This window comes from Takifugu flavidus, chromosome 6 (assembly GCF_003711565.1).
Source record: "Takifugu flavidus isolate HTHZ2018 chromosome 6, ASM371156v2, whole genome shotgun sequence".
NCBI classification, from domain to species: domain Eukaryota; kingdom Metazoa; phylum Chordata; class Actinopteri; order Tetraodontiformes; family Tetraodontidae; genus Takifugu; species Takifugu flavidus.
Window position 1 is genome coordinate 7,661,510 of NC_079525.1, and position 25,998 is coordinate 7,687,507.

The 25,998-nt window shown below is 44.0% G+C and overlaps 6 protein-coding genes across 12 annotated transcripts; 2 read left to right on the forward strand and 4 right to left on the reverse strand.

Moving 5' to 3' along the window:
* Nucleotides 1-1,522: 1,522 nt before the first annotated feature.
* On the forward strand, nt 1,523-5,553 carry etaa1a (ETAA1 activator of ATR kinase a). 3 transcript variants are annotated; one of them, XM_057035987.1, is made up of 6 exons: nt 1,523-1,833; nt 2,355-2,483; nt 2,588-2,658; nt 2,731-2,840; nt 2,969-3,920; nt 4,015-5,553. In XM_057035987.1, the coding sequence occupies exons 1-6, from the start codon at nt 1,692-1,694 to the stop codon at nt 4,246-4,248; spliced, it is 1,638 nt and encodes a 545-aa protein (XP_056891967.1). In that variant the 5' UTR covers nt 1,523-1,691; the 3' UTR covers nt 4,249-5,553. The 3 variants fall into 3 exon arrangements, with proteins under 3 accessions (XP_056891967.1, XP_056891969.1, XP_056891968.1); XM_057035989.1 differs by having other exon boundaries at nt 2,969-3,852; nt 4,015-4,361; XM_057035988.1 differs by having other exon boundaries at nt 2,969-4,361.
* On the reverse strand, nt 5,266-8,500 carry ppp3r1b (protein phosphatase 3 (formerly 2B), regulatory s1ubunit B, alpha isoform, b). The gene is made up of 6 exons (XM_057036168.1): nt 8,343-8,500; nt 7,803-7,842; nt 6,956-7,132; nt 6,822-6,881; nt 6,137-6,321; nt 5,266-6,049 (listed from the first exon to the last, which is right to left on the reverse strand). The coding sequence occupies exons 1-6, from the start codon at nt 8,343-8,345 to the stop codon at nt 6,002-6,004; spliced, it is 513 nt and encodes a 170-aa protein (XP_056892148.1). The 5' UTR covers nt 8,346-8,500; the 3' UTR covers nt 5,266-6,001.
* A 361-nt stretch (nt 8,501-8,861) lies between these two features.
* Nucleotides 8,862-11,106, reverse strand: cnrip1a (cannabinoid receptor interacting protein 1a). The gene is made up of 3 exons (XM_057036162.1): nt 10,829-11,106; nt 10,170-10,314; nt 8,862-9,855 (listed from the first exon to the last, which is right to left on the reverse strand). The coding sequence occupies exons 1-3, from the start codon at nt 11,068-11,070 to the stop codon at nt 9,691-9,693; spliced, it is 552 nt and encodes a 183-aa protein (XP_056892142.1). The 5' UTR covers nt 11,071-11,106; the 3' UTR covers nt 8,862-9,690.
* Nucleotides 11,107-11,201: 95 nt separating this feature from the next.
* On the reverse strand, nt 11,202-13,229 carry LOC130527542 (F-box only protein 48). 2 transcript variants are annotated; one of them, XM_057036177.1, is made up of 4 exons: nt 13,117-13,186; nt 12,907-12,996; nt 12,044-12,333; nt 11,202-11,793 (listed from the first exon to the last, which is right to left on the reverse strand). In XM_057036177.1, the coding sequence occupies exons 3-4, from the start codon at nt 12,317-12,319 to the stop codon at nt 11,632-11,634; spliced, it is 438 nt and encodes a 145-aa protein (XP_056892157.1). In that variant the 5' UTR covers nt 12,320-12,333; nt 12,907-12,996; nt 13,117-13,186; the 3' UTR covers nt 11,202-11,631. The 2 variants fall into 2 exon arrangements, with proteins under 2 accessions (XP_056892157.1, XP_056892158.1); XM_057036178.1 differs by lacking the exon at nt 12,907-12,996 and having other exon boundaries at nt 13,117-13,229.
* aplf (aprataxin and PNKP like factor) lies at nt 13,199-20,782 on the forward strand. 4 transcript variants are annotated; one of them, XM_057036036.1, is made up of 12 exons: nt 13,199-13,358; nt 13,677-13,820; nt 13,990-14,061; nt 14,964-15,124; nt 15,520-15,715; nt 16,324-16,429; nt 17,190-17,332; nt 17,521-17,768; nt 17,948-18,061; nt 18,178-18,224; nt 19,807-19,881; nt 20,018-20,158. In XM_057036036.1, exons 2-11 carry the CDS (start codon nt 13,728-13,730, stop codon nt 19,851-19,853), a joined length of 1,227 nt encoding a protein of 408 aa, XP_056892016.1. In that variant the 5' UTR covers nt 13,199-13,358; nt 13,677-13,727; the 3' UTR covers nt 19,854-19,881; nt 20,018-20,158. The 4 variants fall into 4 exon arrangements, with proteins under 4 accessions (XP_056892016.1, XP_056892013.1, XP_056892015.1 ...); XM_057036033.1 differs by lacking the exon at nt 19,807-19,881 and having other exon boundaries at nt 20,018-20,782; XM_057036035.1 differs by lacking the exon at nt 19,807-19,881 and having other exon boundaries at nt 15,520-15,679; nt 20,018-20,782.
* Nucleotides 20,783-21,679: 897 nt separating this feature from the next.
* prokr1a (prokineticin receptor 1a) lies at nt 21,680-25,851 on the reverse strand. Its single transcript, XM_057036080.1, has 3 exons — nt 24,980-25,851; nt 22,757-23,247; nt 21,680-22,466 (listed from the first exon to the last, which is right to left on the reverse strand). Exons 2-3 carry the CDS (start codon nt 23,176-23,178, stop codon nt 21,725-21,727), a joined length of 1,164 nt encoding a protein of 387 aa, XP_056892060.1. The 5' UTR covers nt 23,179-23,247; nt 24,980-25,851; the 3' UTR covers nt 21,680-21,724.
* Nucleotides 25,852-25,998: the final 147 nt, after the last annotated feature.

A 25,998-nucleotide genomic window follows, 5' to 3' on the forward strand; every position in this document is an offset into this window, starting at 1 on the left:
TAGTTCCTCCTCGTGCTCCAGTGGGCCTCCTCAATCATCTCCTGAGAATTCACAGAACAGCCTCCTTAACTCCCACAATCAATTACTCCATTTAATGAAAGTGAGTTTTTTTTTCCTGAGTCGGACAAACTTATTTAGAGGATTTTTTAAGTTTTCAGTGGATTATTTTGAAGTTGAAGACACAAACATGTGGTGACTGACAGGCAGCAGCTCCGACCTCGTGTCTGAGTGCCCTCTTCTGGGAATTGTTCAAACTGCCTTCATGTCGTTTGAAGCTGAGTGATGACTCGGAGCTTCGCTTCCAGAATCAAAGGCATCACTCAAAAATTCACAGAGTGGAGTTTCTGAGAGTCTCTGGAGGTCATTGTGAAAAATAAACTCATGCTCCGTGAGTATGGGGTCGAGGGCCCTCTGATAAGGGCAGTTTGGCTGTCACTGTACGACCAGGGCAGGAACTTAGTTTCCATTGATGGCACTGAGTTGGCAGTTTAGGAACTACAGGACTTAATTCTTGCTTTCTGCAGATGATGTTGTCTCGTTGGTTTCATCAAACCAGGACCTTCAGATCATTTGATCTTCATCACTTTAATTTGTGTAAAAATGTTTTAAAAAACCATAATATGTCAATTTTGGAGATTGTTCAGTTCATTGTTCAGACAAGGACACTTCCATGAATGTTCTTACATCTCCTCACAGCTTCACTCCCACCTATAAAATTCAGATTCCTGCAGAGACAGTAAATTCAGGATTCATCCCAACATTCCAGTAGCATTCATCATTCCAAAGTGCTGTTTTAAATCCTAGGGAAAACAATGTGTGAATTCCATTTAAGTTCTTAGGGGGGTTACAGACCAATGAATTGAGCAGCTCAGACCTTCATCTTCCTCAAGTTCTTCCAAATGAGCCTCTGATCTTTTTTTTTTTTTTTAGAGATGAGCAGTGTTTTCTGGGAAATGGATTCATTGAGTTCATCCTATGGAAAACTGACCTGAAAAACCATCCCATGCTGTTGGATTATTTGTTTGTTTGTTTGGGGGGAATATTAGGCCTCAAAAAATGAATTTCTAATAATCAGGACAGTTTTAATTCAAAATCCTAGTTTGGTGCAAACCTGGTGAAGCATTAGCGATACTTGGTCCATACTTGAATTTTAGATTAATTGAAGTCAAGATGATAGAAATAAGTGCTTTTATCCCTAAAACTTGAGTATTTTAAAACAACCAACTTAAAAAATGAAAAGCAAATACAGGAATGAGGAAATTGAATTAACTATTGAGATTAAGGTTTGGTCATACAGGTCTTAACAACTGCCTTACCTTTAACGAAATACATTCCAGCATGTGCTTTTAGAATACAGGAGCTGTGAGGAGGGGGACTTCTACGAAAGCTCAATTATGTACTTTCATGGTACAAAAAAACAGGTTTATTTTCAAGAATAGAACGCTTCGATTAAGCCATGCAGTTACGTACTCCGGTACAGTAGGTGGCGACATGCACCTTTACATTGGTCTGTAGTCCGTCAGAAAACACAAGTGAAGAAGAGGTGTATCCTGGGAATGACAAGATGGCGGGATGTTCAAAAACTCCACTGAAAGAAGAACCGAGTTTCTAACCAAATAAAGTGATGGTAACGAGGAACAATTCTGCAAAAAACACATTAAAGACGTCCATGTAATTGCTGTACTGGAGGTATGAAGAGAGGAAAGCCGAAGGCTGATCCTCTGTTCGGGATGACGGAGCAACAGACGCCTTTGTCCAAACCGAACCGACTGAGCCGGAGTTACAGAGCGAGTCAGCAGATAACGTCCCAGATAGACCCTGGCCAACAGTTAGGTCAGTAGTTCTGGATGTGACTGGCATTAACTCAGCTGTTTGAAGCGGAGTTCTGGCTGTTGTGGTTCGGTCTTGGTTCCGACACCAGCTCCGCTCACCTCTTAGTTTTATCGTTCTAATGAAAACATTACTCCAATCTCTCTGAATTTTAATTCTGTTGAGATTCAAACTGGATCGATCCGAAGTTGACTTTGACCTATTTAAATGTTTTTCCCGGGAAACTGTAAAACCCCGAGTCAATCTATATATCTTATAAAGAGGAGAATTTTCTGAAACAAAGCAGATTAGTAATAAAACTGAACATATTTATGTGTTTATCTGTTGTTTTCTAGTGTTCTCACGGCATTAAAATGCTGCTTGTGTTTATGTGTTGGTTTTGTTGTGGTTCTCAGATTCTTATTGATCTCTACTGATTAAAGGCTCATTCTGGATTCCCATTTTAAGGGCTTTCTTGCTCTTTTCTTATGTGTCCTGTTCAGATTATGTGCTAGTTGTTGATCAGTGGTTTGTGTCTCTTGTAGATTTTAAGACCCCCACCAGGATGTCCAGACCCAGGTCGGGTGTTTTCCATAGTGGGTCTCCTCAAAATGACTCAGACTTTCAGCAGGATATCATCTGGGACGCCACGTCTCCTTCACCCCGCAGACTGGGTAACCTTTGGTGTCACAACCAGAAGAGAACTAACCCAAAATGTTTAGATGTGTCCACTCTTTGTCTTTGTCTTTTTCTGCATTCTGTTTGTTTTCCTCTACAGGTAAGCGAGGCAGGAGACAGCGAGCGCATGTTGTGGACATATCTGAAATCGTTAATAAAATCGCTCCAAAGGTCAGTGACCTGCAGCTAAGGTCCAACGCAGACAGAACCTTTTTTTTTTTACATTGATCTTCCCTCCTGAAGCACGGCAGACCCGAGACTGCAGAGTCCACTTTACAGCAGTGGTTCGGTGACAGCGCCACCATTCCCTGCACACCAGATGTTCAGGTTTCCAAACCCAAGAGGTCCCCACGGTGGGTTCTTCATTGTTCTGCTTCTGTGCCACTGCAATATGGAAGTGGAAGTTCAACCAAACAAGCCCAGTCTCCCTGAGATTTATCAAAGCAGCCTCTGCATTGAGTTTCTGATGGTTCTATTTCAGGTTGAACGGCGTCAACGATTTACTGAAACTGGCCAAACAGTTTGACTTCATGTTTCATCAGGACGAAGAGGAGGAGAAAGAGGAGAGGGGGCACCAATCAGACCTGTTGTCCCAGGACATCGTTCACCACAACACTGATCCAGCTGCAGTGGCTAAGACAGTTGTTTGGACAGATCTGCAGATGGATGATGATCTGGACTTCCTCTTTGATGGACCCACCCAACACATGAAATCTTCCTCGCTCTGCTCCTCTTCTGCTGCAGATGTTAAGGGAACGCTGAACAACGACGGATTCGAGGATGACTGGGAAGATGATGACTTGCTCAACGACTCTTTGTTGCTGGAGATGACGCAGAACCCCCACAAGTTCACCAGCCCAAAGTACTGTTCCACACAGAAACCGCCCAGATGTGAAAGACCTGCCAGCAGAGGTGACCAGTCATCTGCTGGGAGTGTCTACGCCACCTCAGACATTCAGCAGAACCAGTCTCTGTCCAGTCGTGCTGATGCAAATGGGTGGACTCAGCCAGTGAAATCAGACCTGCAAGAACCGGCACATATAAGCAGCTCTATTAAAGCCAAAAGGGCTACAGAGTTCAATCAGAACCTGTCATCCAGCTCTGACACATGCAGCAGCTCAAAGGTTGCAGGTGACAATCTGCTGCCGTCTGACCCAGTGTGGGATGACCCAGCGGACGACCACCTGCTCTGTGAGCTGTGTGAAGATCTGGAGAACCAAATCCAGAAGGAAGGGCTGACTTCCACTGGGCGGACTGATGGACCGCAGAGAGCTGCTCTGCAACCAGCCAAGAGGATCTTTGTCTCCCCCACCGGCAGCTCATTGGCCAGTGCATTCTTCTCAAAAGTTCCCGCTGCTGTAACGGGTGAGAACGGGCTCCGGTCGGCCTCAACGGGACACTCCCAAGGCAGTCAATTTGCCTTTAAGAAGCCAGTTAAGGCCGTTACCATTAAGGGTGGAGCTGTAAAAGTCGGCGCAGATGTGATATTTGAACATTCACCCATCTTCCCGCCGTCTGTCTCTACAGCTGCTCGATGTTCGGCGGCAGAGATTCAGCAGAAGAAGCAGCAGGCGATGGAGAGGCGCCGACAGCGGCTGCAGCTTGCTCAGAACCAGGGACCTCCCACCTGAGGAGCCAATCCAGAACTCTCACCCATCAGAGTCCAGGGCAGTGCTGCTGCTGCTGCTGAATTTGAACCAGCCTGACTTGTCTGCACATAGCTGGACCGCTGCTCAAAAGCTCCCGGTTCTGAACCTTTAAGGGCCAACTAAACTGGTTTTACTGGGCTTTTATGAGCAAAAGCAACATTTTATTCTCTATTATTTCTTGACAACAGCATTTTTTAACCAGTTTGACTAAAACTTTACATTTTTGGTGATGAATACTTTATGAAACGGTTCTGGAACTGGCCTGTAGTCACCAGGTTCTGGGTCTGTGTATTTCCCAGGACGCCTGTCCTCCTCCGGCTTCTGTGGCCTCAGTGGGGCCATCTGGGACCAGTATCAGGTCTGATGTCAGGCTCCTACTTCCCTGTTTTGTAAAACTTTTGACCTTCTGTTACATCACTGGCTTAAATGGCATTTGAACAAAGGTCCTTGCTGGGTTTTCTCCAATAATCAATGTTTTGCATCGACACCAAGGACTCATCTGAGAGTTGTTCTGACGTCTGGACCTCAGGGTCCGGGCCCAGATTCTCCTCAGCAGCAGCACACCTGTCTGAGTCAGACTGCCAAACAAACCAGTCCAGGCTCGGATACCCTTGGACCCTCATGCCTGTAACTTCAATTGCAGCCTAGTTACCAGTTCTAAGAGAGGGTGAGCAAAGAGACAACAGGTGCACGCCTCCCTTGGCTCCCAAGATGGTTCAGGTAGCTGAGTGGGCAGGGCTTTCAGCCAGCCAGCCAGCCTGGGAGGGTGAGGAGACAGATGGAAGGCGCTGCTGTCAGATATAAATGTTATTTTCTCTGGTGGCGTCAGGAGTGACTCAAGGTTATTGAGGGCAACATTGATCAAATAATCACAACAGAAACCCTTGAAAAAGGGGTTTTTAAAATGTATGATCTAAATTTAAAACATTTTTAATATGTTTTATCTATTTTTATTTGTTTCTGATGCACTTTAATCTGGTCCCAGTTTTCCAATAAATGTTTGCAGTGATGACATAATTGTTGGGTGTTTAAAGTCTCAAAGTGAGCTGAGACTCAAATGGGACTGTTGTTCCAGAAACTCAACCAAAGACACCAAATCTACACATTTAACCATCTAGAGTCCAAAAACTTGTGTGAGTTGAAGAAAGAATCTTTATTGAGATTAAAGTTCTACTGAAGGCATCAAACGTTCAGATTAAGCAACATTTGTCAGTGCAAGCGTGTTAACATCAGCACAAATTCATGCACGGATCACAGCGGTCACAGTAATTCACTCATATTTAACCAAGAACCACCTGGTGGTTTCTGCTTCCTTCCTTCAGTCCAACAGATCTCCTGTGGTGGAACCCTGCAGATACACACTTAATCCAGCACTTACGAAAGCACAGAAACAGCCAAAACTCAAAAGAAACACAAAGTAGAACCTGCTGAAGCTCTGAGCCTGTTCTGATGTAAATACAACACTTTCCTGTGCACTCCTGCAGCCGTGAACCTGCGCTGCCTTACGACATCTACGGGGAGCCATCACGACCACATTCAGCCAAAAACCATATTTACACTAAATTGTAGATGAAAAACATTAAAAACAATCACAGGTTCTATAATTCAGTAAACTCTTGTTGGCACTCGGAGCTCCGTAATTACATTTTTAAAGAAGAAACTTTGATTTAAACGGTAAAACAGTAACATTCAGTCCGTGTGTCTCGGCGTTCCTCCTCCTGTCGCTCTGATGAAAAACTTTGCAGTCATTTCCACTTCCTGTTCCGTAGGAGCGGCCGACAGTTTGGGGGCGGGGTTTGTCACTTCTGCTGACGAGCAGACGAGTGTTGTGCTGCTTCGAGCTTCAGTGAACAAAAACCGAAACCTCAGACGTCCACCACCATCTTCTTGTGGATGTCTAATCCGCCAACGACCTGCAGAAGACAGGAAGTGACATCACGGAGGGTTCTGCTTTTGACTGGGGGAGGGGGTTGTCATCTGTACGGTTGCTTTAAACTCACAGCACAGAACTCCTCGAAGGATATTCTGCCATCTCCGTCTTTGTCTGCATTGATGATGGTTTTGTCGACGATCTGTTGGAGCTGTGTGTCCTTCAGGTTGTTGCCCACCATCATCTTCAGGACCTGAAACAGCTCGCCATTGGAGATGTAGCCATCTTTGTCCATGTCATAGATCCTGAAGGCAACTGTGATAAAAAAAAAAAGGATTTATTTTACAAATTCAGCTATCTTGCTGACTTTTTAGACTACAAAAAATGATGCTTGTTTTTATTCTTATTACACATTGTCCCATGGCAGCAGTTTGCTGAAATTTATAAATGGATGTCAAAATCAATTAGCATTTCTCCTTTATTCCAGTTAACATTGCTTAGTTTTGCTGTACAATGAGTTGTGTTTCCATATTACACAGGAAGTGCTTGAATGCTTATGTAAGCACCTGTATTGTTGTTTTAAAATTACATTTCTTAATGAAAACAAAACATTTCTAGGCCACTTGAGAAGGGACCAGGCTGCCCACTTGTGGACAACATGTGCAATAACAACAAATATGCACGATTAGAATCTAAAATGACTGGATGTTTTCTTTTACTACAGAAATAATGATCAGTTATCTGCCAGAATTGAAACTTGCTCATGTTTCCTGCACATAGCTCAGAACTGTAGCTGCAGGATGTTCCAAACTCACAACGTAATTTCTGCTCTTTGTCTCCTTTAACGCTGAACTGGGAGACGCCTTCTATGAACTCTGGAAGACAAGAAAAACACCAGTTCAGGTGGCGGGATTCCTGAGGAACAGATGATGATGGTGTGAACACTCACCTTTGAAGTCAACCTCCCCGTTTCCGTCGGTGTCGAAGATGTCGATGACCCTCTGCACCAGTGGATTCTGCTGGAGCTCCGGTAAGGACATGAACTCCTCCACGCTGAGGGATCCAGAGTTATCCAGGTCGAGCTTCTTAAACCTCTTCCCCAACCTCTTAATCTCATCAGCGTCAACTGAAACACACAGTTTACAGACAGGACGTGACCTTGCAGAGCTGTCAGCACAGGCCACACCTCCAACCATCACCTCAACCTGGTTACTGTCTCCTCAGCCCCAGAGAGCAAACGTACCTGACTTCCTGTTCATACCGGCCATGGCTACTCAGCAGAACCTGCTTGCTCAACGTTTCAGCCTCCTGCCACAATCTAAGCCTCAACTACGGGTCATGTGACATTTGCTTCAACTCTAATCACTCAGCTGATTGGCCTGAATCAGCAGGGCCAGACCTTGCTGTTATCACACACAACCGCCGCTAGATAGCGCACATCACACAAGAAGCAAGAGTTTTTGGTGTGATAGAAGCTCCTGATGTTGGAGGACAAACTCAATCTGCTGAACCCAAACAAACTTCATCCGCCATGCGGAGACTCTGAGAACTGAAGATGATTAAACAACAGATGAAGGTGTTTGAAGCAGAACTGAAGGTTCAGAGCAAAGTCAACATGACCTGTGACCCTTGTATAAGTACTTGAACAGTTATAGAAAAATATTATTTTGTCAAGTGTGAGTGATGTGAAGAGATTTTCGGAGTTCCTCTTTTACAATCAAAACTCTGCTCCTCACACATGCCCTCATTTAACAGGAATGTAAAGACATTTTAACAGGGAAAATGATAATACTCACAGTGTGAGCACATGTCCAGAGCGTAACTGGCTTCATTTCCCTGAAAAACGACATTTTTGTTACGCATTTATACAGAGTACATAAAAAAACACGACTAACAGTAAAAAAAGAAAAAAAGGGGGCACGATTGATATAACAGGCGGAAATGATTCAACGAAGCTTTTATTTTGAAAGTTGTACTTCCGCCGCCACTGTGCAGTATTTTTGCTGCAGCTTTAGCTAGCTAGCTTCTTAGTAGCGTAGCAATATTTATATATTTCCACCTGAAGCCATTAATTTTGACAATATTCTATTAAACTGAAAATTGACGTAACATAAAACGATCACATGGTCGAATGCCATCAAGTAAACTCACAAGTAGGACCACAGTTGATAATTCCATTCGCAAAGTGTTACGTTCGTTAAAGCTTCAGCGTTGTGTTAACAGGAGCTAACGGCTCATGCTAGCCGCAATGTCTGAAGCTAACAGCTAAAAGCTCGGTGTTGAGATTTTATTCAAATGACCAAAGACAAACACAATTTTAAAAACGCGCTTCTCACCATTTTGCCGTCTGTATGTTTTCAGTTGCTGGAAGACTAATATCCCTTAACAGGCTTAAAGGGTTCCGGGCAATGACCAGTTAGACCGTAAACACCGGGTTGCAGACACCGAGGACGAGATTGACAGCAGAGCCGAAGGGAAGAGCTGCAGAGGCGGGGAGAGCAGTGGGAGGAGGCGGGGTAGCAGAGATCATCTGTAGACGGGAGGTACAACTCTCAAATAAAAACGGATCTTACGGCACTGTAATCGGGATTGTTTTGGTTTTGTTTTTTACAAAAACTGAGAATTACTGAAAATGTCATTGATCAAAAACCCAAAAGGGGAAATAATCCAGATGTATTCCTTAAATTGATGAAATTATGTGTTACTTTTTGATTTATAAATCTTTCGACGGTACAACGCAGCATTTGCAAAATGCATGATTATGTTACCATGTTTCTAACCTAAAATTTTGATGTTTATAGATGAAAAAACAATATTGCCCCCTTTTTATATATATTCAGCAGCACGAAACAAAATTCACTTTTTCATTTATTGTTGAATTCTGCTGTGTTTCTGTGGGCCAATATAAGATTTACAATTATACTCACAAAAAACATTTGGCAAACACAATTCCAGCTAAATCCACAAACAAAAAAAAATCCCACCAGTTGATTAATAATTTAAATTCAAAGAGGATTAGATACTGAAAAAATCTTTCTATTTTCCCTATCAAGAGTAAAAACATAAAGCTGAAAATCAGATCGGGTGTTTGGAACTTTAAATACATCATTGTGGGAGTAAACTTGATTTTCATGCAGAAATCTTCATTAGTGGGTTTTTTTTTTTTAGATGATTTTTCCATTCATAACATTTTGATTATGCACAAGAAACATTATATCGATGAACTCTGGTCACATTTAATAAATCAGGAGTCTTAATCCAAACTGATGTCCAGACAAAGTTATTATTTTTGAGCCTTCTTTTATGGAACTGCTGCAATATTTCCTAGGATTCACGCTTAAATCTCTGAGATTATTGTCAATCTGAAATTCAGAGTCTGTGTTCTCCTGACACAGATTTGGCTCCAGTATTTAGCTTAACATCATAAATGGAAGTTTGTGGATAAAAGCAGTGAATAAACAGCAGCATGATGGGCTCAAACTCTTTGTCCATCTTCTCAGCGGAAGGAGGGTAAACTCATTTGGAACCACGTGAATCTGCATAAACCCACTCACAGACCACTACAGCAGACAGATATTTGAGCTTTTTCTTAAAGAACACCAGAACAGGATCCTCAACGACAGCCTTTATGTCACTGTGGCGCTTAAATTGTCTGTTCATGGTTGAATTTAGGATGGTGAATCCTCAGTTAAACGCCTCCTTGTTGATCCACATGAGGGTCCGTGTCTCGTTGGGTTTGCACTCGTATTCGATGCTGCTGAATTTGTTGCCGAACTGGCAGTGCTCCCTCTTGTAGTAGTTGTAGTATTTTGCCTGCCAAACGGTCTCGAAGGTTCCGGCCTTGTTAAACTGGACAGGAAAAATTGTTATTCCCAAAAACTGAGCGAGTTCTGAGTTAGCAGGATTTTAGGATTTTACTAACTTCTTTAACATAGCTAACCATTTGTAGGCCATATGCCAATGCTGAATTTAACACGTAGAGCTAAAAGGAGTCTTAGCTTCTGGATGAGGCAATCCTCACTGTTGAAAACCATTTAGGAAAATGATCCACACTTTTGGATTTAGGATTTTATTTCAGTCTGAATGTTGTTGCAATAACTCTCCTGTACTGAAAGAAGACTCTTTTCATTTAATCAGATGTTAGCATATATGTGTCATCCCACCTCTATGCTGACTTGAACTGGTTGCCGGTCTCCACTCTTGGTGTGTGGGACACCCTCGGTGTCATACTGGGCATGATAAACCACCGAGGCCTCGTCCCTGGACTGCTGCTCCAGAGGGAAGATGATACCCCCGATGTTCATGTTGCTGCCATGAACAGAAACAGAAAGGTTAGCCACTAACCTTTCTGTTCCTAACAGCTCTGTCCCAATGATGAGGCCCTGCCCATTAGGATTGACATGGTTACAGTGGAAAGTAACAACGTGGAGAACCCAAACAGAGCCACAAGTTTGGGACTTTTCTCATGAACTGGTCAGATCTGACAAAAATACTAACAAAAACGAGTAACAGTGTAGTTTCCATCAAATCAAACAATCAATTTATTAAAATTCAGATTTTTCTTAAATTAAGCTGCGTCTCCATGGCGACAGCATCTGAGCTGCTCAGAGACACAAATGTTAGAATTGAAGGTATTTTTTTTAACTAAATATGTCACCCTGAACATACATTGATGATGCCATCCCCTCAAATTAAATGTAAAAAGGTAAATGTTTTAATGGAAGGAAATGACGTCACTTTCTCTATTAGCGCCAGTGAGGGTCACGCGCCGCGCAGTCTCGCGCTGCAGATGGAACAGAAAATTAATAGAATTTGATCTCACGTCGCCTCGACGGTTCCGGGCTTCATTACCACCTCGATCTTGTATTTGGAGCCCGTGAGCAGCTTGATGGTTCTGGTCTGGCCGAACCTGGTTCCGTCCACCTTATAGAAGACGGGACCCTCGTTGGGCTGGATCCGGAGCGAGATGGAGATGTTTATGATGTCTGGGACGCCGTCCATGTCGCCGCGCTCAGCTCCAGAAAACGAGAGGGAGGATGCGCGGTGCTGATGAGGAGGGGTCATGCTGCACCACGTGACCACCACGACCACTTCCGGGATGCTCCTGGCTCACAAACTGAACCCAAAGGAAGAACTGGACCTCTGGTCCTGGCTCAGAACCGTTAAACATCAATATAAAGAGGACGTGGAATTAATTAAAATGAAAAAAATATTTATTTTTTCATGTTATGATTGTTAAAAGATGGCGGCGCTTCAAAGTTCATACTTCGCCCCATGAGACAAAGTTCTGTAGTGAAAGTCTGGTTTTGACTGGAGTTTCTGACATTTTAAAGACTGATTACCCAAAGCCATATAAAATTGTTTAGGAAAATGATTTCATCTTAATGATTCCATTTCAAACGTCCAATTTCTCAGTCTGCACATTTTTATGTAATAATGCGACACGTGCAAATATTTCATCTTCTTACAAATTTTAGTGAAAGGGTTTTTTTCAGAAGCTTTATAGGTTTTTTGTCCCATTTCTTAAAAAATAAATATATATGTATGTACAGTTTTAGTATAAAAGACACAGAGAATATCTGAATTAAAAATGTGCTTGAACTAAAATCCTGCAGATGGCGCTGCTCATCGGTCCAACTCGGCCTGCAGGATTTCGCCCCAGGTCTCGACGTCCAGCGGCATCATCGTGGTGCCGATGAGCTGGTCAGCTGATGTAATGTGGCTGAAGCATCCTGTCAACCAGGCTGTCTTCAGACGGCTGCGGCTGTAGTTCCTCACCAGGGTTAGCTGCACACACAAACCAGCCCTGTCACACTCTAGTGCTAATCATTGCTACACCCTTCACAGCTCTTCTGGATTAACTGCCTCAGGTGACTGATGTTGGAGGGTAAAAGTGCGAAGGGTGATTTTAATCAGAACTGAAAAACTTTTTTTTTAAAGGAAAATGACAAAATTCTGAGCTCAAAAGACAAAAATGCCATCAAAAGGTTTACAGGTTCTTCTACGAACTTCTGAAAGTCGCTGTGGATCGACTGACCTTCCAGGACAGGCCGTCCCTTCGGTCCCTGTCCACCTCCCTCTGACAGACAGCTCTGACCAGTAAACACTGTTTCCTCCACAGCTGCTCGCTGTCTTCGATGATGTGGTACCACAACCTGCAGGTCTGAGATGCGCTGCACAGGCTGACGGCGTCCAGCTCACCAAAGATCTGCAAGCTCATCTCTGTCGGCAGCTTTTCAGCAAAGTTCTGAGGTGAGGTGGTTCTGAGCGGGTGGAGACACAGGGGCGGTGAGTTGTCCTGCACTACCACCATGATCCAACAACAGCCTGAGAGGAGAATGAAGAGATAGAGGAGGAGAGGGGAAGGAAGGAGAGAGGAAGAGAGGGTGGGGAATGAGAGAGGAAGAGAGGGGAGGAAAGGAGAGGGGAAGACAGAAGAGGGGGGAAGGAGAGATACAAAGTACAGTACATATCATGGAGCTGACAGCTAACTGAGCTAAACAACAGCACACACGTGTATGATGCAAGTTTAAAGGAACCTGCAACCACAATCACCTGTTTCGGTTTGTTTTTGACGTATTTTACTGATTTCTGTGCAAACACTATCTCCCTCCTCGCTGATGCATTTATACCGGATTTAATCTAGTGGATTTATTTTTACTACTTACTCTAGCCATCTGAATCATTCTGTGTTACACTTACTCTCAAACTAAACTATAAGCCTATTACATTGTATTCATAAATGGTCCTCGAAAATAAATATGTATATGAATATACATCTGCGTTTATTGTCAAATCTTAAGTAAGGCAAATATATATATATCTATCTTTGCGCCGTTCGCTTTATGTTACCCAGCTTCTGTGGGGATTTTAGATAAAAGTGAGTTCCTTTGACAGCACCTTTGTCCCAGAGCAGCCCTGTCTCACGTTTGAGTCCACGGGTCTCCGCCCCGGCGAGCTGCACGGTTAGCTAGCTGTAGTTAACAGCGGCTGAGAAAACAGATGTTTTAATCCAAACGCGGTTTTTTGAGCAGACAAATCATTGTCCTGCAAGTCTGTTGGAAAAAGTTAATGACGGTGGCTGTTGTGTAGTTTAAAGATCGATCTTACCGGCGAAGGTCCACGTCTGTTTGACAGCTGATATTTAAATGTCTACAGGCTTGTTTACATGGGCATAGTTAGCAGACGGCGCATGCGCACAGGTCATGAACCGCAGACCTACTGCGCATGCCCCCTGAGCATCCCGGAAGTCCAATGTTTTTAAACAGAAAGTTGTGTGCGAGTTTTGGTTGATAATTTTATTTAGAATAAAACCGACAGGACGCACTTTTATCCCGCCGAGCTGCAGAGCGGTAGGATCATTGTTACCGGGTTTATCTGCGAATATCTGCGTTTTGGTTCAACGACATTATTCGGAGTAACACAACAAAACAAAACGTGCTGATAGTTCGATTTTATTGAACGCCTCTGTGGCATGAATGGTAAATTTATGGAGTTTAAAGGAGACTCAACTGGACTGTTGAAATAAACTGGAGGACGATTGTTTAATCTCTCCTCAAAGAAGCTTCTTCGGTTTCTTTATTTCACTTGATTCCGCTAGAGCTTCATGAATTCTAATGATCTGTATAATTCAGAACCTTCTTGAACATTTTAAGGGGATTCTTTTACAGGCTGGCGACCTTAGAGATTAGAAGGTGCTGCAGTCCTACACCTGTCACCTGATGTCTGGCTTCGATCTCGTCCCAGTGGGGGGCGGAGAGCCAATCCGGCTGCCACCGGGGGAGACGGTGATTGGCCGGGGTCCTCTATTGAGAGTGAGTCCTCCAATTGCCCCGCGTGTCCGCGGTGGGGCACAATTTATTCCATCCACAGTTAAACCCGATCGTAATATGGGTTGCTGTGTAGCGGAAACGTTTTCATCAAAGCTTCTTGACCCTGGTCCTGCAGATTGATCATCACATCGTTTTCATCCTTTTGTTTCAGGTTGCTGATAAAAGAGTGTCCAGACATCACGGGCTGCTAGAGAACATAGATGGATGCCTGCGTCTCAAACCGGCACGTCTAGACATACACACATACATTCCTCACATCAGTAAAACTAAAAGGAAATTAATTTACAATACGGTGTAACCTTCCAACGTGCTCCAGATTCAAGGCAGCAGTGATTTTAACCTTTCCACTGGGGTGTGACATTTTTGTCTTTTCTTTTGTTTTCCTGCCACTTCTGAACCAGGACATTGGCTTGAATTCACTCATGTTAGATATTTATTTAGAGCTGACAAAAGACTCCAGAGGTTTTAATTATTGAGCAGGTAGAGTAGTTTTATTTTAATTAACCATGCAGGTAATTATACATGATTCTTTGACCTGAAGGACTTTTATTCCTCCTTATACCTCAAAATGTAATCCAAAAAAGTAAATGTGTAATAACCGGAGGCTCTGAGGTTGGTGTAAACAGTTAAGACGTCTCCTTCATCAGCTTCCCGTCAGGCTCTGACTGCAGGTGGAGTTTTATTTTTCTTACTGAGATTATGTAAACTTCTGCGCAGTCTGGTGTAAAACAAAAGATAGGCAGATCTTATTCAACATTAATGTCAAAGCCTATAACCTGGTCTCAGCCGTAACGGCTAAACAAACTTGAGCTGGGCAGAAGCTCTGGACTCCCCCTGCTGGCGGGCGACTGTAAAAACTTCTGGTGTATTACCGAACCTGGCCTGGGGGAGCAGAAAAGTGCTGCAATGTAGCGATGTAGCTGCAGGAGCTGCTGGCAACAGCCTGTAAAAGCAGTCGAAAAGATGCTGATTCAGCATTTGAGTGGATCATAGAAATTATGACATAAATATTCAGATAACATTCCAATCCAATCATTTGTAGATTGGGTCTTTTTGTTGTGCTCTCTACAGAAGTCCCTTGAGAATGTTTAAACTGAAGTTTATCTCTGTTATGGTGACCTTCAGACTCACATGAACCCCTGCTTCATTCAGTCGTCCCTGACTGATGACCCTCGACCTCTGCAGAAAGACTCCTGGTTCTCTCTGCAGGATGGAGATCTGTTCTCACTGCTGCCAGGCCAGCTGATCTACAGGGTGGTGACTGTGTGTGACGGCGACTCTTCCAGGTATCTGTGTCTTATCGCCACGATCTGTCCTCACCCAAGTTCTCTGTGAAGACCCAAATCAAATGAGGTTGTCCTTATTTTTGTCAGAGTGCCGTTTTGGGGCGGAAGGTGGGCTGAAGTTGTTATCTGACTAATGAGAGAGGAAGATGATTGGTGCCCTCTTTGTTCTTTGCTAATCTTTAATGTACGAGTTGGCCTTCATTGTCCAGGAGCGAGCGTCTGAATTTTAGATCAAACAGCAGAAGGACACTCGAGAAAATCTGCCCCAGTTCAGAGGAAAGTCATTTAAATCAGAAGCAGCATGCTGGACGTCACATCTGACCTGCTTTACATGTTTATTATTATAATAACCATACATTTGATTGGTATTATTGTCATTATTGTTGTGTCTTTAGAAACAGTCAGAGGGTTGAAGAGAAACTTCCTCTTTCCCCCAAACCAGATGTGGAACCACTTTCTGCTCCTCGTTGTGCAGAGACTCCACCCCCTGAGGAGCCCACAGAAGCTCCTCCCCCACAGCATCACCAAGTCAGCCCTGTCCAAACTGTAAACAAGGTTTGCCCAGCCAATTCTGTCCCACATTCTTGTCAGGTATCCTAATGTTAAGGCCTGTTCACATGACAATGAAAACAGTTGAAAAGAGTGATGCTTTGTTGTGTTTGCATCTTTCATTTACACAAGGACCTGAATCTGCAAACTTTTGAAAAGAGTTATGTTATCATTTTCATCTCCGTGTAAACAGGGAGCGTCGTTCTCACTGCAAACTGAGCACATCCCTCTTTCAGATGGAGGTAGCAGCAAACAACAGTAGCTACAGCTGACCACCAAGCAACGTGTGTGCTACTAACAGTGCTAGCTTTGTTATCGCTCCTTCAGGACTCTGACCATGTGTTATATTCGTCAAGGACTGAGACGGTTGCTAATGTTCACACATTGCTAACGTTCCGTCGAACAACGCCAACTGGCACGCTCACTACACCATTTTCAATCGTTTTTGCAGAGAACATTTTTCACACCATCTCTGTGTGAACGCAAATCACTTTTGAAGACGCAAAGGAAAAACTTTAATTTCTGGTGAAAACATTGTTGTGTATACGTGGCCGTAAAGAAACATGCCTAGGATGTGGAGGTGGTAGGATCAGTAGTTTTTATTGTTATTGATTTAGTAGCAGTACTGTGGCAGTGTTTGTTTCACATAGGAAAATATGATGAGCACTGAGGTCACGCCCAAACGGCGAATGTTACCTGCATGGATGATGGCGGCTGTCACGGCTCCACACGGTTCACCGTCCTTCAGCTCCAAAGGTCAGAGTTCATGTGCTCATGTCTGGCCTTTTACATCGCAGACACCTTTGTTGCATGTTAAAATTGTGATTGAAATAGTTTAAAGCTTTGAAAGAACCCCCCGGCACCAGGTCCTGGAGATCCTGGAGGGGCTCTGCCAGACAGCAGACCCTTATCCTGATGGGAGGAGTTTAAAATTAACTAAGCTGAGATTTCTCAGAAACACCTAAACTGTACTACACAAACGATCAGATTTTCATTTCTGTGCGAATGTTAGGAGAAGATCTTTGCACACAAATGAAAATGTGATCTGAATCTATAATCAACACGATGCATTGATGCATGAAGCTTAAATCTGTTGTAGCGTATTGATTATATTGATTATCTGATTGGTTATTTGTGCTGTCGGGACAGAAAAAGTTTTTATTTTCTCCTTTTTCAGTCCGATTGAGCTGCTGTCCCTTTCTCTCTGTAACTGTCATTTCTGATAAGTGCAGCTGACAAACGGACACCTGTGAGGCTAAATTAAAGACTTATTTACTTTGTCCTGCTCGAGTCACTCTGTCCGTCTGCACACAAGAAAGCTATTAACAAGAGTGGAGATGGAAGAGTCCCAGTTGCCTCATCAGTCCCAGTTGCTGTTCATCTGGAATCTGATCATTGTTCCAGGAACAGAAAAAGGAGTGATGACAGCAGCAGTGTTGACACTAGCACCAGCCACCCCAATGTTGACTTGAACCAATGTTGACTTTGAAGAGTTTTACATTATTTCTGGTTTCAGATCAACGAGCTACAACGAGCAGTAAAAGACAAAACGCAGCCAAGAAGCCCAAGATGACTTCAGCTGAGGAGGAACAGGAGGAGCATAGCGAGGAGGATAAGCCAAAGAAGAAAAGAAACGTGCAAGGGGATGAAGAGCAATGGGTAAATAAAACGTCGCGTCTATAAGAACGTTGTTTTTCTGACAGTTTTAAACATCCACACAATCACTCAGCTCATCTGTATTCCACATTGATATTTTGTGTTTTCGTTAGCACCACGGCTCTTTAGCGCCATCATATTTGTGTCCCGAAACCCGATATGATGAGGATTTATGCATATGTGACTTCCAGGACGTTCCTGTAGTTCCTTTATCCAGCACCGCCGACCTCAGCGATGAGTCTGACAGCTTCAGCGTGGAGGCACACGAGGAGGAAAGACAAGGGCCCAACACCAGCTTGACAACTGGAAAGCTGGCAGTCGCCCAACTCGAGGACAGGAAGTTTAAAAAGACCACAATCGCCAATTCAAAAATTTGTTCCCCATCCAGCCCTCTGTCCACGCCCAGAATGCCCTGTCCATATGGGAAAGAGTGCTACAGGTATGTTTAGAGGACTTGACACTTCAGTGGCACTCATAAACTCTGCCCACATCTGGGACAGACCAAAGAACTAAAGTTCCTGGTTCTTGGTGAAGTTCCCCCAGTTCAACCTGGAGAGCAACAGATAAAAGTCTCTCAGGTGTTCCTTCTCTAATTTCTCCATGTTTGATCTGCTGAAGGAAGAACCCGGTTCACTTCCAGGAGTCCAGCCACCCAGGAGATGCTGACTACAAGGAGGAGGAGCCTGAGGATGTGGAACGACCTGAGTGTCCCTACGGCACTGACTGCTACAGGTCAGAGCTTCGGTGACCTCTCATTTACGCTCTGGTGGTGCCTTCAGGACACACATGGTTGGACACCTATTTTATTGTAAATCCTGACTTGAATTGAGTCTTTTCTCCTCAAACAGGAAGAATCCTCTTCACAGGAAGGAATACAAACACACAAAGAAACCAGGTGAGCAGCTTCTTTTGCATGGAAGCTAATCTCTTGCTATAAACAACACATAGCAAAAATTGACCATAGACATTTTCTGATCCATCATATTTATCATGTCAGATATTGGCTCTAATGGCCTTGTCCACACCTGTTATTATGTTGACCAGAATCCTTAGATATTGGTCCATCCTGACACACACACACACACACACAAAAACCACTGATGATCAACACAAACCTATTGTGGTTATTGATTTTTTTTATTTTTTTTTTTGCAGCATGCATATAAAGTAATTTCAGGGTCATTCAGGACATTAACCCCCAGAGATGGCCTTGTGACACACACACACACACACGCACACACACACAGTTAATATGAGTAACGTGCTGTCTTTCTCAGCCTCCTCTGCACTTTGGTGACATTTAGTCGACATTTCATTGATGTAGGGTTGTGAATTATCCTCTGGTGAGGGACTCGGTCCCCATTCATTTAAGTCAAGTAAAAATAGAACACTTGTGTTCCATTTTGTCTCTCCGTTTAAATGAAAATGCTCAAAACCGAGCAAAACCCAAACGGATATGAAAACGAGCTCCAGAGAGGACTGTTTCTAAAACCACCTCATCCATTGCCATGTAAATGCAGAACGGAGCTTTTTTTTTCTTTTACAATTTCAGGCATGTGCACCACGGCTGCAGGCAACTGAGCCTGCCTAAGTAGTGGTAGAACATACATAGGCGTAGACCTTGATCAGTGACAATAGAAGAAGAACCACAGCAGTAATAACTCCCAATCAACTTTTTTTATTTCAAGGTTGCTCATAGAAGCAACTCCACATCGTCATCGGTCCACTGGAGAACTTTGTTGCTCAACATTACAATCGTTGTCGTTCTGCAAATGTTCACTGCTGTGGTCATGCACTTGAAGGTCCGAGGACGAAAGTGCACCTATGTGCACGCATCTCTGGCTCATTACCTCCACCTACTGACCTGGAAAGCATATTTTCAAACTCGCACATATGCACTTCAAACAAAGTGCATATGTGTGCTAATTGCAGGTGTTTAATCACAGTAAACTTGACCCCAGGCAACAAAGGCAAACAAGAGAATTGAACAACTTATGGGACAATGACTAGGGGGCACTATGAGTCCTTCCAGCAGGTTAAGACAAACTTTTTTCAGTTAACATTTTAAGTAACATAAAAACAAGTGGAGTCAGATGGCGGAGCAGCTCTTCCAACAACAGGAGGATGAATAATCCCACAGGTTTCTTCATCTTTATGTAACGTTCACCTCACTGATTGTACAGAAAAGACACTCAGGCTTCCTCCTGGTCTTGATCTGCTTTTTTTCATCTTTTTGTTCCGTGGTCATACACGAGCACCGGGTTGATGAAGCATATTCACATGTCTTGTTTAGTTTAGTTTAGTTATAACTCCAATACAAAATGTCCCTGCCCGCTTGCATTATCTGGGTTTCTTTGTTTGAGAGAACCAATATCAGACTAAAAGGCTTATTTGCACTCCTGTTGTCCAGGAATAGTCTATAGATTGAGGAAATAATTTGTTTTCGTGTCACATAAACATACTGACTATATTTACAGACCTGAGCATCAGGAAAACAAGGTTGTTCACTGAAAACCTCTTCTGAGCTTTCAAAAAGATGAGACCTTTAATCTGCAAGTGTTGCACAATATACACAAATACCATCAATCAACTACATACAGATCCAAGTCCAAAATAATTTTAAGGTATTTTAAATTAGATTTTCACTTTTACCAATCACTTTTTACATTTTGTTCTGTCCTGGTGCAGCATACAACACACGACCCAGACTGAAGGCTGCAGCAGAAGAAGATGGTGTTGAAGACTCCGATGATGACGACAGCTTCATTAATGACGACAGTGAGGACGGTGGCGATGACTCGGACTACGTTCCCCCTGACTCCGACGACAGCGGCAAGGAAGACATCAGGCGGCTGCAGAGGGAGGCGCAGGCTTTTCTGAAGAAGGGGAAGTAGATCCCCACTTCCTGTTATTTGAAAAACTGCAAGTTCAACCTCTAATTCCCACTTTCAAAACCAAAAACTCTCTTTTAAGTTTGAAGAAAACTCCTCCACAAATCCCGTCAGAAATGTTCAGGCTGTTTCAGTGACTTTTACACTGACTGGAGAAGCTCTCTTAACCAAACAGAACAGTAAATCTGTGCAGAAAATGCTGCCCACAGGATGAGTTCACCCCAAGATCTGCTTCTAAGCATTTTTTTTCAGTACATGTGGACATGGAGAAAAGCCCCAAATGTCCAGTTAACAGCTGGAAAGTGTAAATCAGATAGCTTCATCTTGTTTCAGCTCAATTCATAATATGCGGAAATGTTCAGCAGCAGAGGACAATGTGTCACAATGTTTCGCTTCATGTACATGTGATTAGTACAAAGATCTGTTAATGATTCATCTGTTGTGACCGCCTGGTTACGGAGGACAGTCAGGAACAGATCAGAGTTCCCTGGAGAGTCCTGATGAATGTCTGTGAATGTCCTGGAAATGTTTTAGCCTCCCTGAATAAAAGTTTGAAACTTGACCTTTGAACCTGAAGGGTTACAGTTGATCACAGCTGATCACACTTTCAAACCTAGTTTATGTTGTTGAAGTTGCTTGGGTTGGTTGGTGCAACCTGTTAGCACACACACACACACACACACATGTATGACTGACATGTTAATCCCTGGCGTGTCCCCACAGTCAATCAATCAATCAATCTTTATTTATATAGCGTCTTATACAATCAAAATTGTTTCAAGGCGCTTTCCAGAATCCCAGGGCCTGACCCCAGACAAGCAACAGTGGCAAGGAAAAACTCCCCTTTAACAGGAAGAAACCTTGAGCAGGACCAGGCTCATGTAGGGGGACCCTCCTGCTGATGGCCAGCTGGGTAAAGAGAGAGGAGAAGGGGGAGGACAGGTAGAGGATAGGATAGGTAGGAGAGGAGAGGAGAGGGGTAGAGGAGAGGAGAAGTAGAGTGAAGGGGAGGTAGAGGAGAGGAGAGGAGAGGAGAAGGAGGAGGAGGAGGGGAAAGAGGAGAGGGAGAGGAAAAGGAGGAGGAGGGGGAGAGGAGAGGAGAGGCACAGAGCACAGAAACACACACAAAAAAGGATAACAGGATAAAGACAGGATAAAGACAGGATAAAGATGTCTGGTCCTCAAGACTAACCAGATGTTTACGACTCTAACACTAGTGGGATCACGATGACATTGTTCAGAGTTGCTCATAGAAGCGACTCCACATCACCCTTGTTCCACTGGAGAACGTGGTTGCTTATCATTTGAAATGTTGCTCCGAATGTTCAATGTTGTGATCACACTCTTCCTTGAAGCTCTCAGGATGAAAGCATGGTTCATTATTGTCACCTACTGGCCGGGCATACACTGTAATCTGCACCGAGAATTTGTTTTGATACAGATTGAAAAAATGCCTAAATTTGCTGCATGTATGTCAAAATTCACTTTAATAAAAAGACACAGATCAAAGGTCCTTTAATCCCAGACTAATCTGAGATGGAGCCAGTGAACCTTCAGATGTTTGACCTCCGACTACTGTCACTCGGAGGGAGGAGGTGCGCGCCTCCCTTTCATTTGTGGATCTGGCGGCCACAAAGGTCACCAGCTTTAGTGGGAACCTTCCCTTCTTCTTCAGGTGACTGTGGTTGTTTCGGACGCTCATGAAGCAGAGGGTGTTGATGATGCCGTTGCTCATGGCGATGCACTCAATGATATAGAAGGCTACCAGTGAGTTCCTGTCCCTGGATATGAGTGTGGGGTAAAAGTCTCGCAGCAGAGCAAAGCCGTAGTATGGTGCCCAGCACAGGACGTAGGCTGCCAGCACCAGAATCAGCGCCACCACTGTCCTTCGGCGCTTGAAGAGCCTTTTCCGTATCTGCACCGTCTGGAAGCCTGGAAGGTCCTTAAACCACAACTCTCGGCAGATCTGGACGTAGCAGATGGCCATGACGGTCACCGGCACAATGAACTCCAGAGTGAAGATGAGGAGGAAGTAGGTGCGGTAGTAAACCTGCTGGTCCACCGGCCAGATCTGAGCACAGAAGGTCTTGAAGTCATCACCATCTCCGTGAGGGTACGTCATCTCAGAGGCCATGTATGCAGATGGGATAGAGATAAAGATGGGGATGATCCAAACCGCCAGGATAACGCAGCATGCCATTTGGTGCTTCATGCGAGGCCGCAGAGGGTGGAGAATAGCCATGTACCTGCCAACGAAAGGCGGTTAATATTGGTCAAATGACATGGAAGTGCTCTCCCTTCCTCCTCCTGCCTCTAATATGCTATGCAAATATAAAAACTTTGAATACGTGTATGTTAGCACCACAGGGTCTTTGATGCAGGTCACACCATCCTAACCTTTCTGACCAGAGGTTTTCCTACACCGAGTTAAAGCTCAGGTCAAACTCTGATTACAAAATTTAATCTCAAAACTGTGACTTTTTACCAGAGGTTCAAATTTGAGTAGTGAATCTCAGGGTCAGCTCTTTGGACTCACCGGTCCACAGCGATGGCCAGCAAGGCGTTGGTGGACACATACAGTGAGACGGTGCGAAGGTAGTTTGTGGCAGCGCACAGCAGGAGGCCGTGATCCCAGGACAGCTGCTTCACCACGTAGTAGTCGAGTAGGAAGGGACAGCACACTGCCGCCACCAGCACGTCTGACACGGCCAGGTTAGTGATCAGCAGGTTGGTCAGGTTGCGAAGCTGCTTGTAGCGAACCAGGCTAGCGATAAACAGACAGTTTCCCACCCCGCACACCAACATGATGACCACCAGGACCACAGCGATGACAATGGTGGCCGCAAAGAAGGCCCAGCCCTGTGTTGTGTCGGGGATCTCATTTGCAGGAACTTCATAGTCTACGATGTCGCTGGCCAGGAAGTAGTCAGCTAGAGTTCTGTTGGCTGAGTCAGCCATTTTTGGATCAGGTCATCGCGTTCAGAACGGAATGGTACTGTAGATTGTGGTGCCCTGTTTCTTTACTTCCTGTGAGGGTGCAGAAATGAAACCAATGCTTTCTGAGTTGAAGCTGAAATCTGATTGAGTTTCAGACCTTATGACATCGTGTCAAATACGGTATATCGATAATAACAATAGTAATAAAACATATGGCTGTTATGTGATATCAGTGTAACAAGAAATACCTGAAAATAAAAAACGACCGTTTTTTGGATCATTTTAACGTGCTAACGGTGATGGGGGACGATTTAAGAGCCATCCGGCTGCCGGCCACCAGGGAGCCGTCTCTGCAGCTGAACACGTGTTGAGCTAATCTGGCTGTTTCTGTCTGTCTTGGCTGTTCTGTGGGTATATGCATGTCTGCACTGGGTGGAAAACCCAGCAGGCTCACCTTTTACACACGGACGGCTGATTTACTACACAAGCGGGCCTTTCGCTTCTCGGTGCGACTCAAGAAACCTTTCGCTGGCTCTCCAGCAACTTGATTTTCACGCTCCCGCTGACTCGGTTGCTACGGTTACAGCGTTGGTGTTACGTGGTCGTTAAAATTGTCTATGAGACGGGGAATGTCGCGGCTCGGCCGTGACGTCTGAGAGCCTGTTTTTAAATGAGTTGCAGTAAGTCGCCCTTCCTTCAGAACATATTCTGGTTCTGGACTCAACAAATAAATGATTTCAAGCGTTGGTGCGATTCGAATACGATCCGCCACGGATTCAGATTCTCCACCTACGGAAGCCTTTTCCTTCCAGAAAACTAAATTATTCATTTTAAATGTTTTCAAAAGAATCAATTTTAGCCACAAGTCCCGACCTCCAGGTTACAGGTCAGTGATGGCGCAGGTGCAAATTCAGAACTGATGCAGATACACAGCTTTTTAAAGATACTAACACCCCAACACATGCTTATAAACCCCATCAGCTCGTCAGCAGAGAAGGTTGTTCTTCAGGTTAAAAAAAGATTGAGTGGGCGTGAAGCAGGAAAGATGAACAAAAACTGGAGCGACAAACCGGGTTAGTAAATGACAGCATAAATATGAGTAATGAAAGAGACAACAGTCATCAAACTGAATCGATAAAATACCAAAAACATCACTTCATGTCAGATTTATGTCCAGTCTGACGTGAAATCCTGCCTTTCACACTTAAACAGCTCTTCTCCAGGCAGGAAAGGTTTAACGTTTAAACTATTCATGTTTTTTTATATCACAAAACAAAGAAAATGCGTTGAATAATGTGAAAATGCAACATTGTTAATATGCGTTGCTACCTGAAATCACGTTACTGGTCACGCATGATGATTCTGGTCTTTAACAGTTTTAATTGGCGTATAATCTAAACTAAATTCATGATCATTCAGCAACTCTAGTTGTAAGGAGTCGATCCTTTAGTACGGGGTTAGTGTCGTACAGAAATGATTATTCAATGTACAGAATATGCAGATTGAATAATTTTTACAGAGGTGGTGCATGCTTTTTAAATTGAATCACACTATTCATGTTCAGAAACCGTTTAAAATCTGAGGTTCGCTTAAACATAAATCTCTTTAAATGTGTAAAATCCAGATGGTCCGTTTTTGAATTTCCTAATGAGCCCACTCTTAATTTTTCATGCTCAAATACAAAGCACTCCTGATATCTGATAATAAAAGTCCGTCCGTGAACGCAACGAATAAAAGTTTAAATTAGAACCGTAAAGTTAACCCTCGGAGATCAAAGTGAAAACAAAAAACGTTAATCTGAGGGGAACAAACCACAACTCACCTGAAGCAACTGCTGCTCCGCGTGCTCTGAAGGACCCGGGCGCGTTCACGACATGTCGCGAGCTGACACGTATCCGCACGCGCGGAGCTCGTCCATCGATAGTGAGTTAAGCCAGACTCATCAGGGGAGTCTGATCCGGGTTAACGGTCCTTCAGATCACCTGAAGGACACTAGCCACTTTTCTACAAGCATCCCACGTGGTCATGGCGCCAAACTGGTCCCACACAGGACAGGAAGATCATGCGTTCCAAAACATTTGTTTTCGACCTTCAAATGACTTGGTTTCTGTCGCCACAAAACCGTCTCGGGTATTAAGACAAAGCTAACAGCTTGAAGCGTTTCTCTGAAAACTCAACCCCGGGCAAATTTAAGGCTTCGTCCAACTGGGCAAAAAAAATCTGTAACATCACGTGTTGTTCCAGCCAGTCTCAAATTTAACATAATTACAGAGATAATTAACAATAGCCACGCCCCTGGTGGCAAGTTATGGACGTTATGCCGCCAAAGCCTTTTTGGTGTTGTCGAACCCCCCCACCCCCGCAAATTTTATTTCTCAAACCAGTGAAGATTTTATTAATCTTAGTAAAGATGGGTGAGGTTCTTCTGGAGACCTGAAGGTTCTCAACATTGTGACAGCCTCCACCTTTCAATGACCTTCACTCATATCCCATGGAGCCCTGCTGCTGCCCACCCTGATTAACTGCCCAAGTGTGGAGGCTCAATCAGCTGATCGATCAGAGCTCTCCTCTGGCTCCAGGACCAGAGGAGGTGTCACAGCTGGCTGAAACATGGTTATGCTGCTGAAGAAAAACAAACTTCAAACTGCTCCACTCACACAAATCTAAGACGTAGAAGATCCCTCAGAGCGCAGGGTCGATATCAGTCTGCGGCCATGACTGATTATCGATCTGATCAGCAAATAAATGCTCGTTCATCATTTCAGAGACAACATTTGTCATTCTTCTCATCAAACCATGTGGAAAAAGAACTTTAGACCTTTGACAAAGTTAAATTAGGCT

Coding starts and splice junctions, on each gene's coding strand:
- etaa1a (XM_057035987.1), top strand. CDS start 1,692: ATGAAGAGAGGAAAGCCGAAGGCTGATCCTCTGTTCGGGATGACGGAG. Junction 1,834..2,354: donor AGACCCTGGCCAACAGTTAG/GTCAGTAGTTCT, acceptor TGTCTCTTGTAG/ATTTTAAGACCCCCACCAGG. Junction 2,484..2,587: donor TCCTTCACCCCGCAGACTGG/GTAACCTTTGGT, acceptor TTTCCTCTACAG/GTAAGCGAGGCAGGAGACAG.
- ppp3r1b (XM_057036168.1), bottom strand. Junction 7,133..7,802: donor TCTGGACATGTGCTCACACT/GTGAGTATTATC, acceptor TGTGTGTTTCAG/TTGACGCTGATGAGATTAAG. Junction 6,050..6,136: donor CCTTCGAGGAGTTCTGTGCT/GTGAGTTTAAAG, acceptor TGTCTTCTGCAG/GTCGTTGGCGGATTAGACAT.
- cnrip1a (XM_057036162.1), bottom strand. CDS start 11,070: ATGACCCCTCCTCATCAGCACCGCGCATCCTCCCTCTCGTTTTCTGGA. Junction 10,315..10,828: donor CCCGGAACCGTCGAGGCGAC/GTGAGATCAAAT, acceptor TGTTCATGGCAG/CAACATGAACATCGGGGGTA. Junction 9,856..10,169: donor CAGTTCAAGTCAGCATAGAG/GTGGGATGACAC, acceptor TTTCCTGTCCAG/TTTAACAAGGCCGGAACCTT.
- LOC130527542 (XM_057036178.1), bottom strand. CDS start 12,319: ATGGTGGTAGTGCAGGACAACTCACCGCCCCTGTGTCTCCACCCGCTC. Junction 11,794..12,043: donor GGGACGGCCTGTCCTGGAAG/GTCAGTCGATCC, acceptor TTGTGTGTGCAG/CTAACCCTGGTGAGGAACTA.
- aplf (XM_057036033.1), top strand. CDS start 13,728: ATGTCTGGCTTCGATCTCGTCCCAGTGGGGGGCGGAGAGCCAATCCGG. Junction 13,821..13,989: donor GCCGGGGTCCTCTATTGAGA/GTGAGTCCTCCA, acceptor CTTTTGTTTCAG/GTTGCTGATAAAAGAGTGTC. Junction 17,769..17,947: donor TATGGGAAAGAGTGCTACAG/GTATGTTTAGAG, acceptor GATCTGCTGAAG/GAAGAACCCGGTTCACTTCC.
- prokr1a (XM_057036080.1), bottom strand. CDS start 23,178: ATGGCTGACTCAGCCAACAGAACTCTAGCTGACTACTTCCTGGCCAGC. Junction 22,467..22,756: donor CTGGCCATCGCTGTGGACCG/GTGAGTCCAAAG, acceptor TTTCGTTGGCAG/GTACATGGCTATTCTCCACC.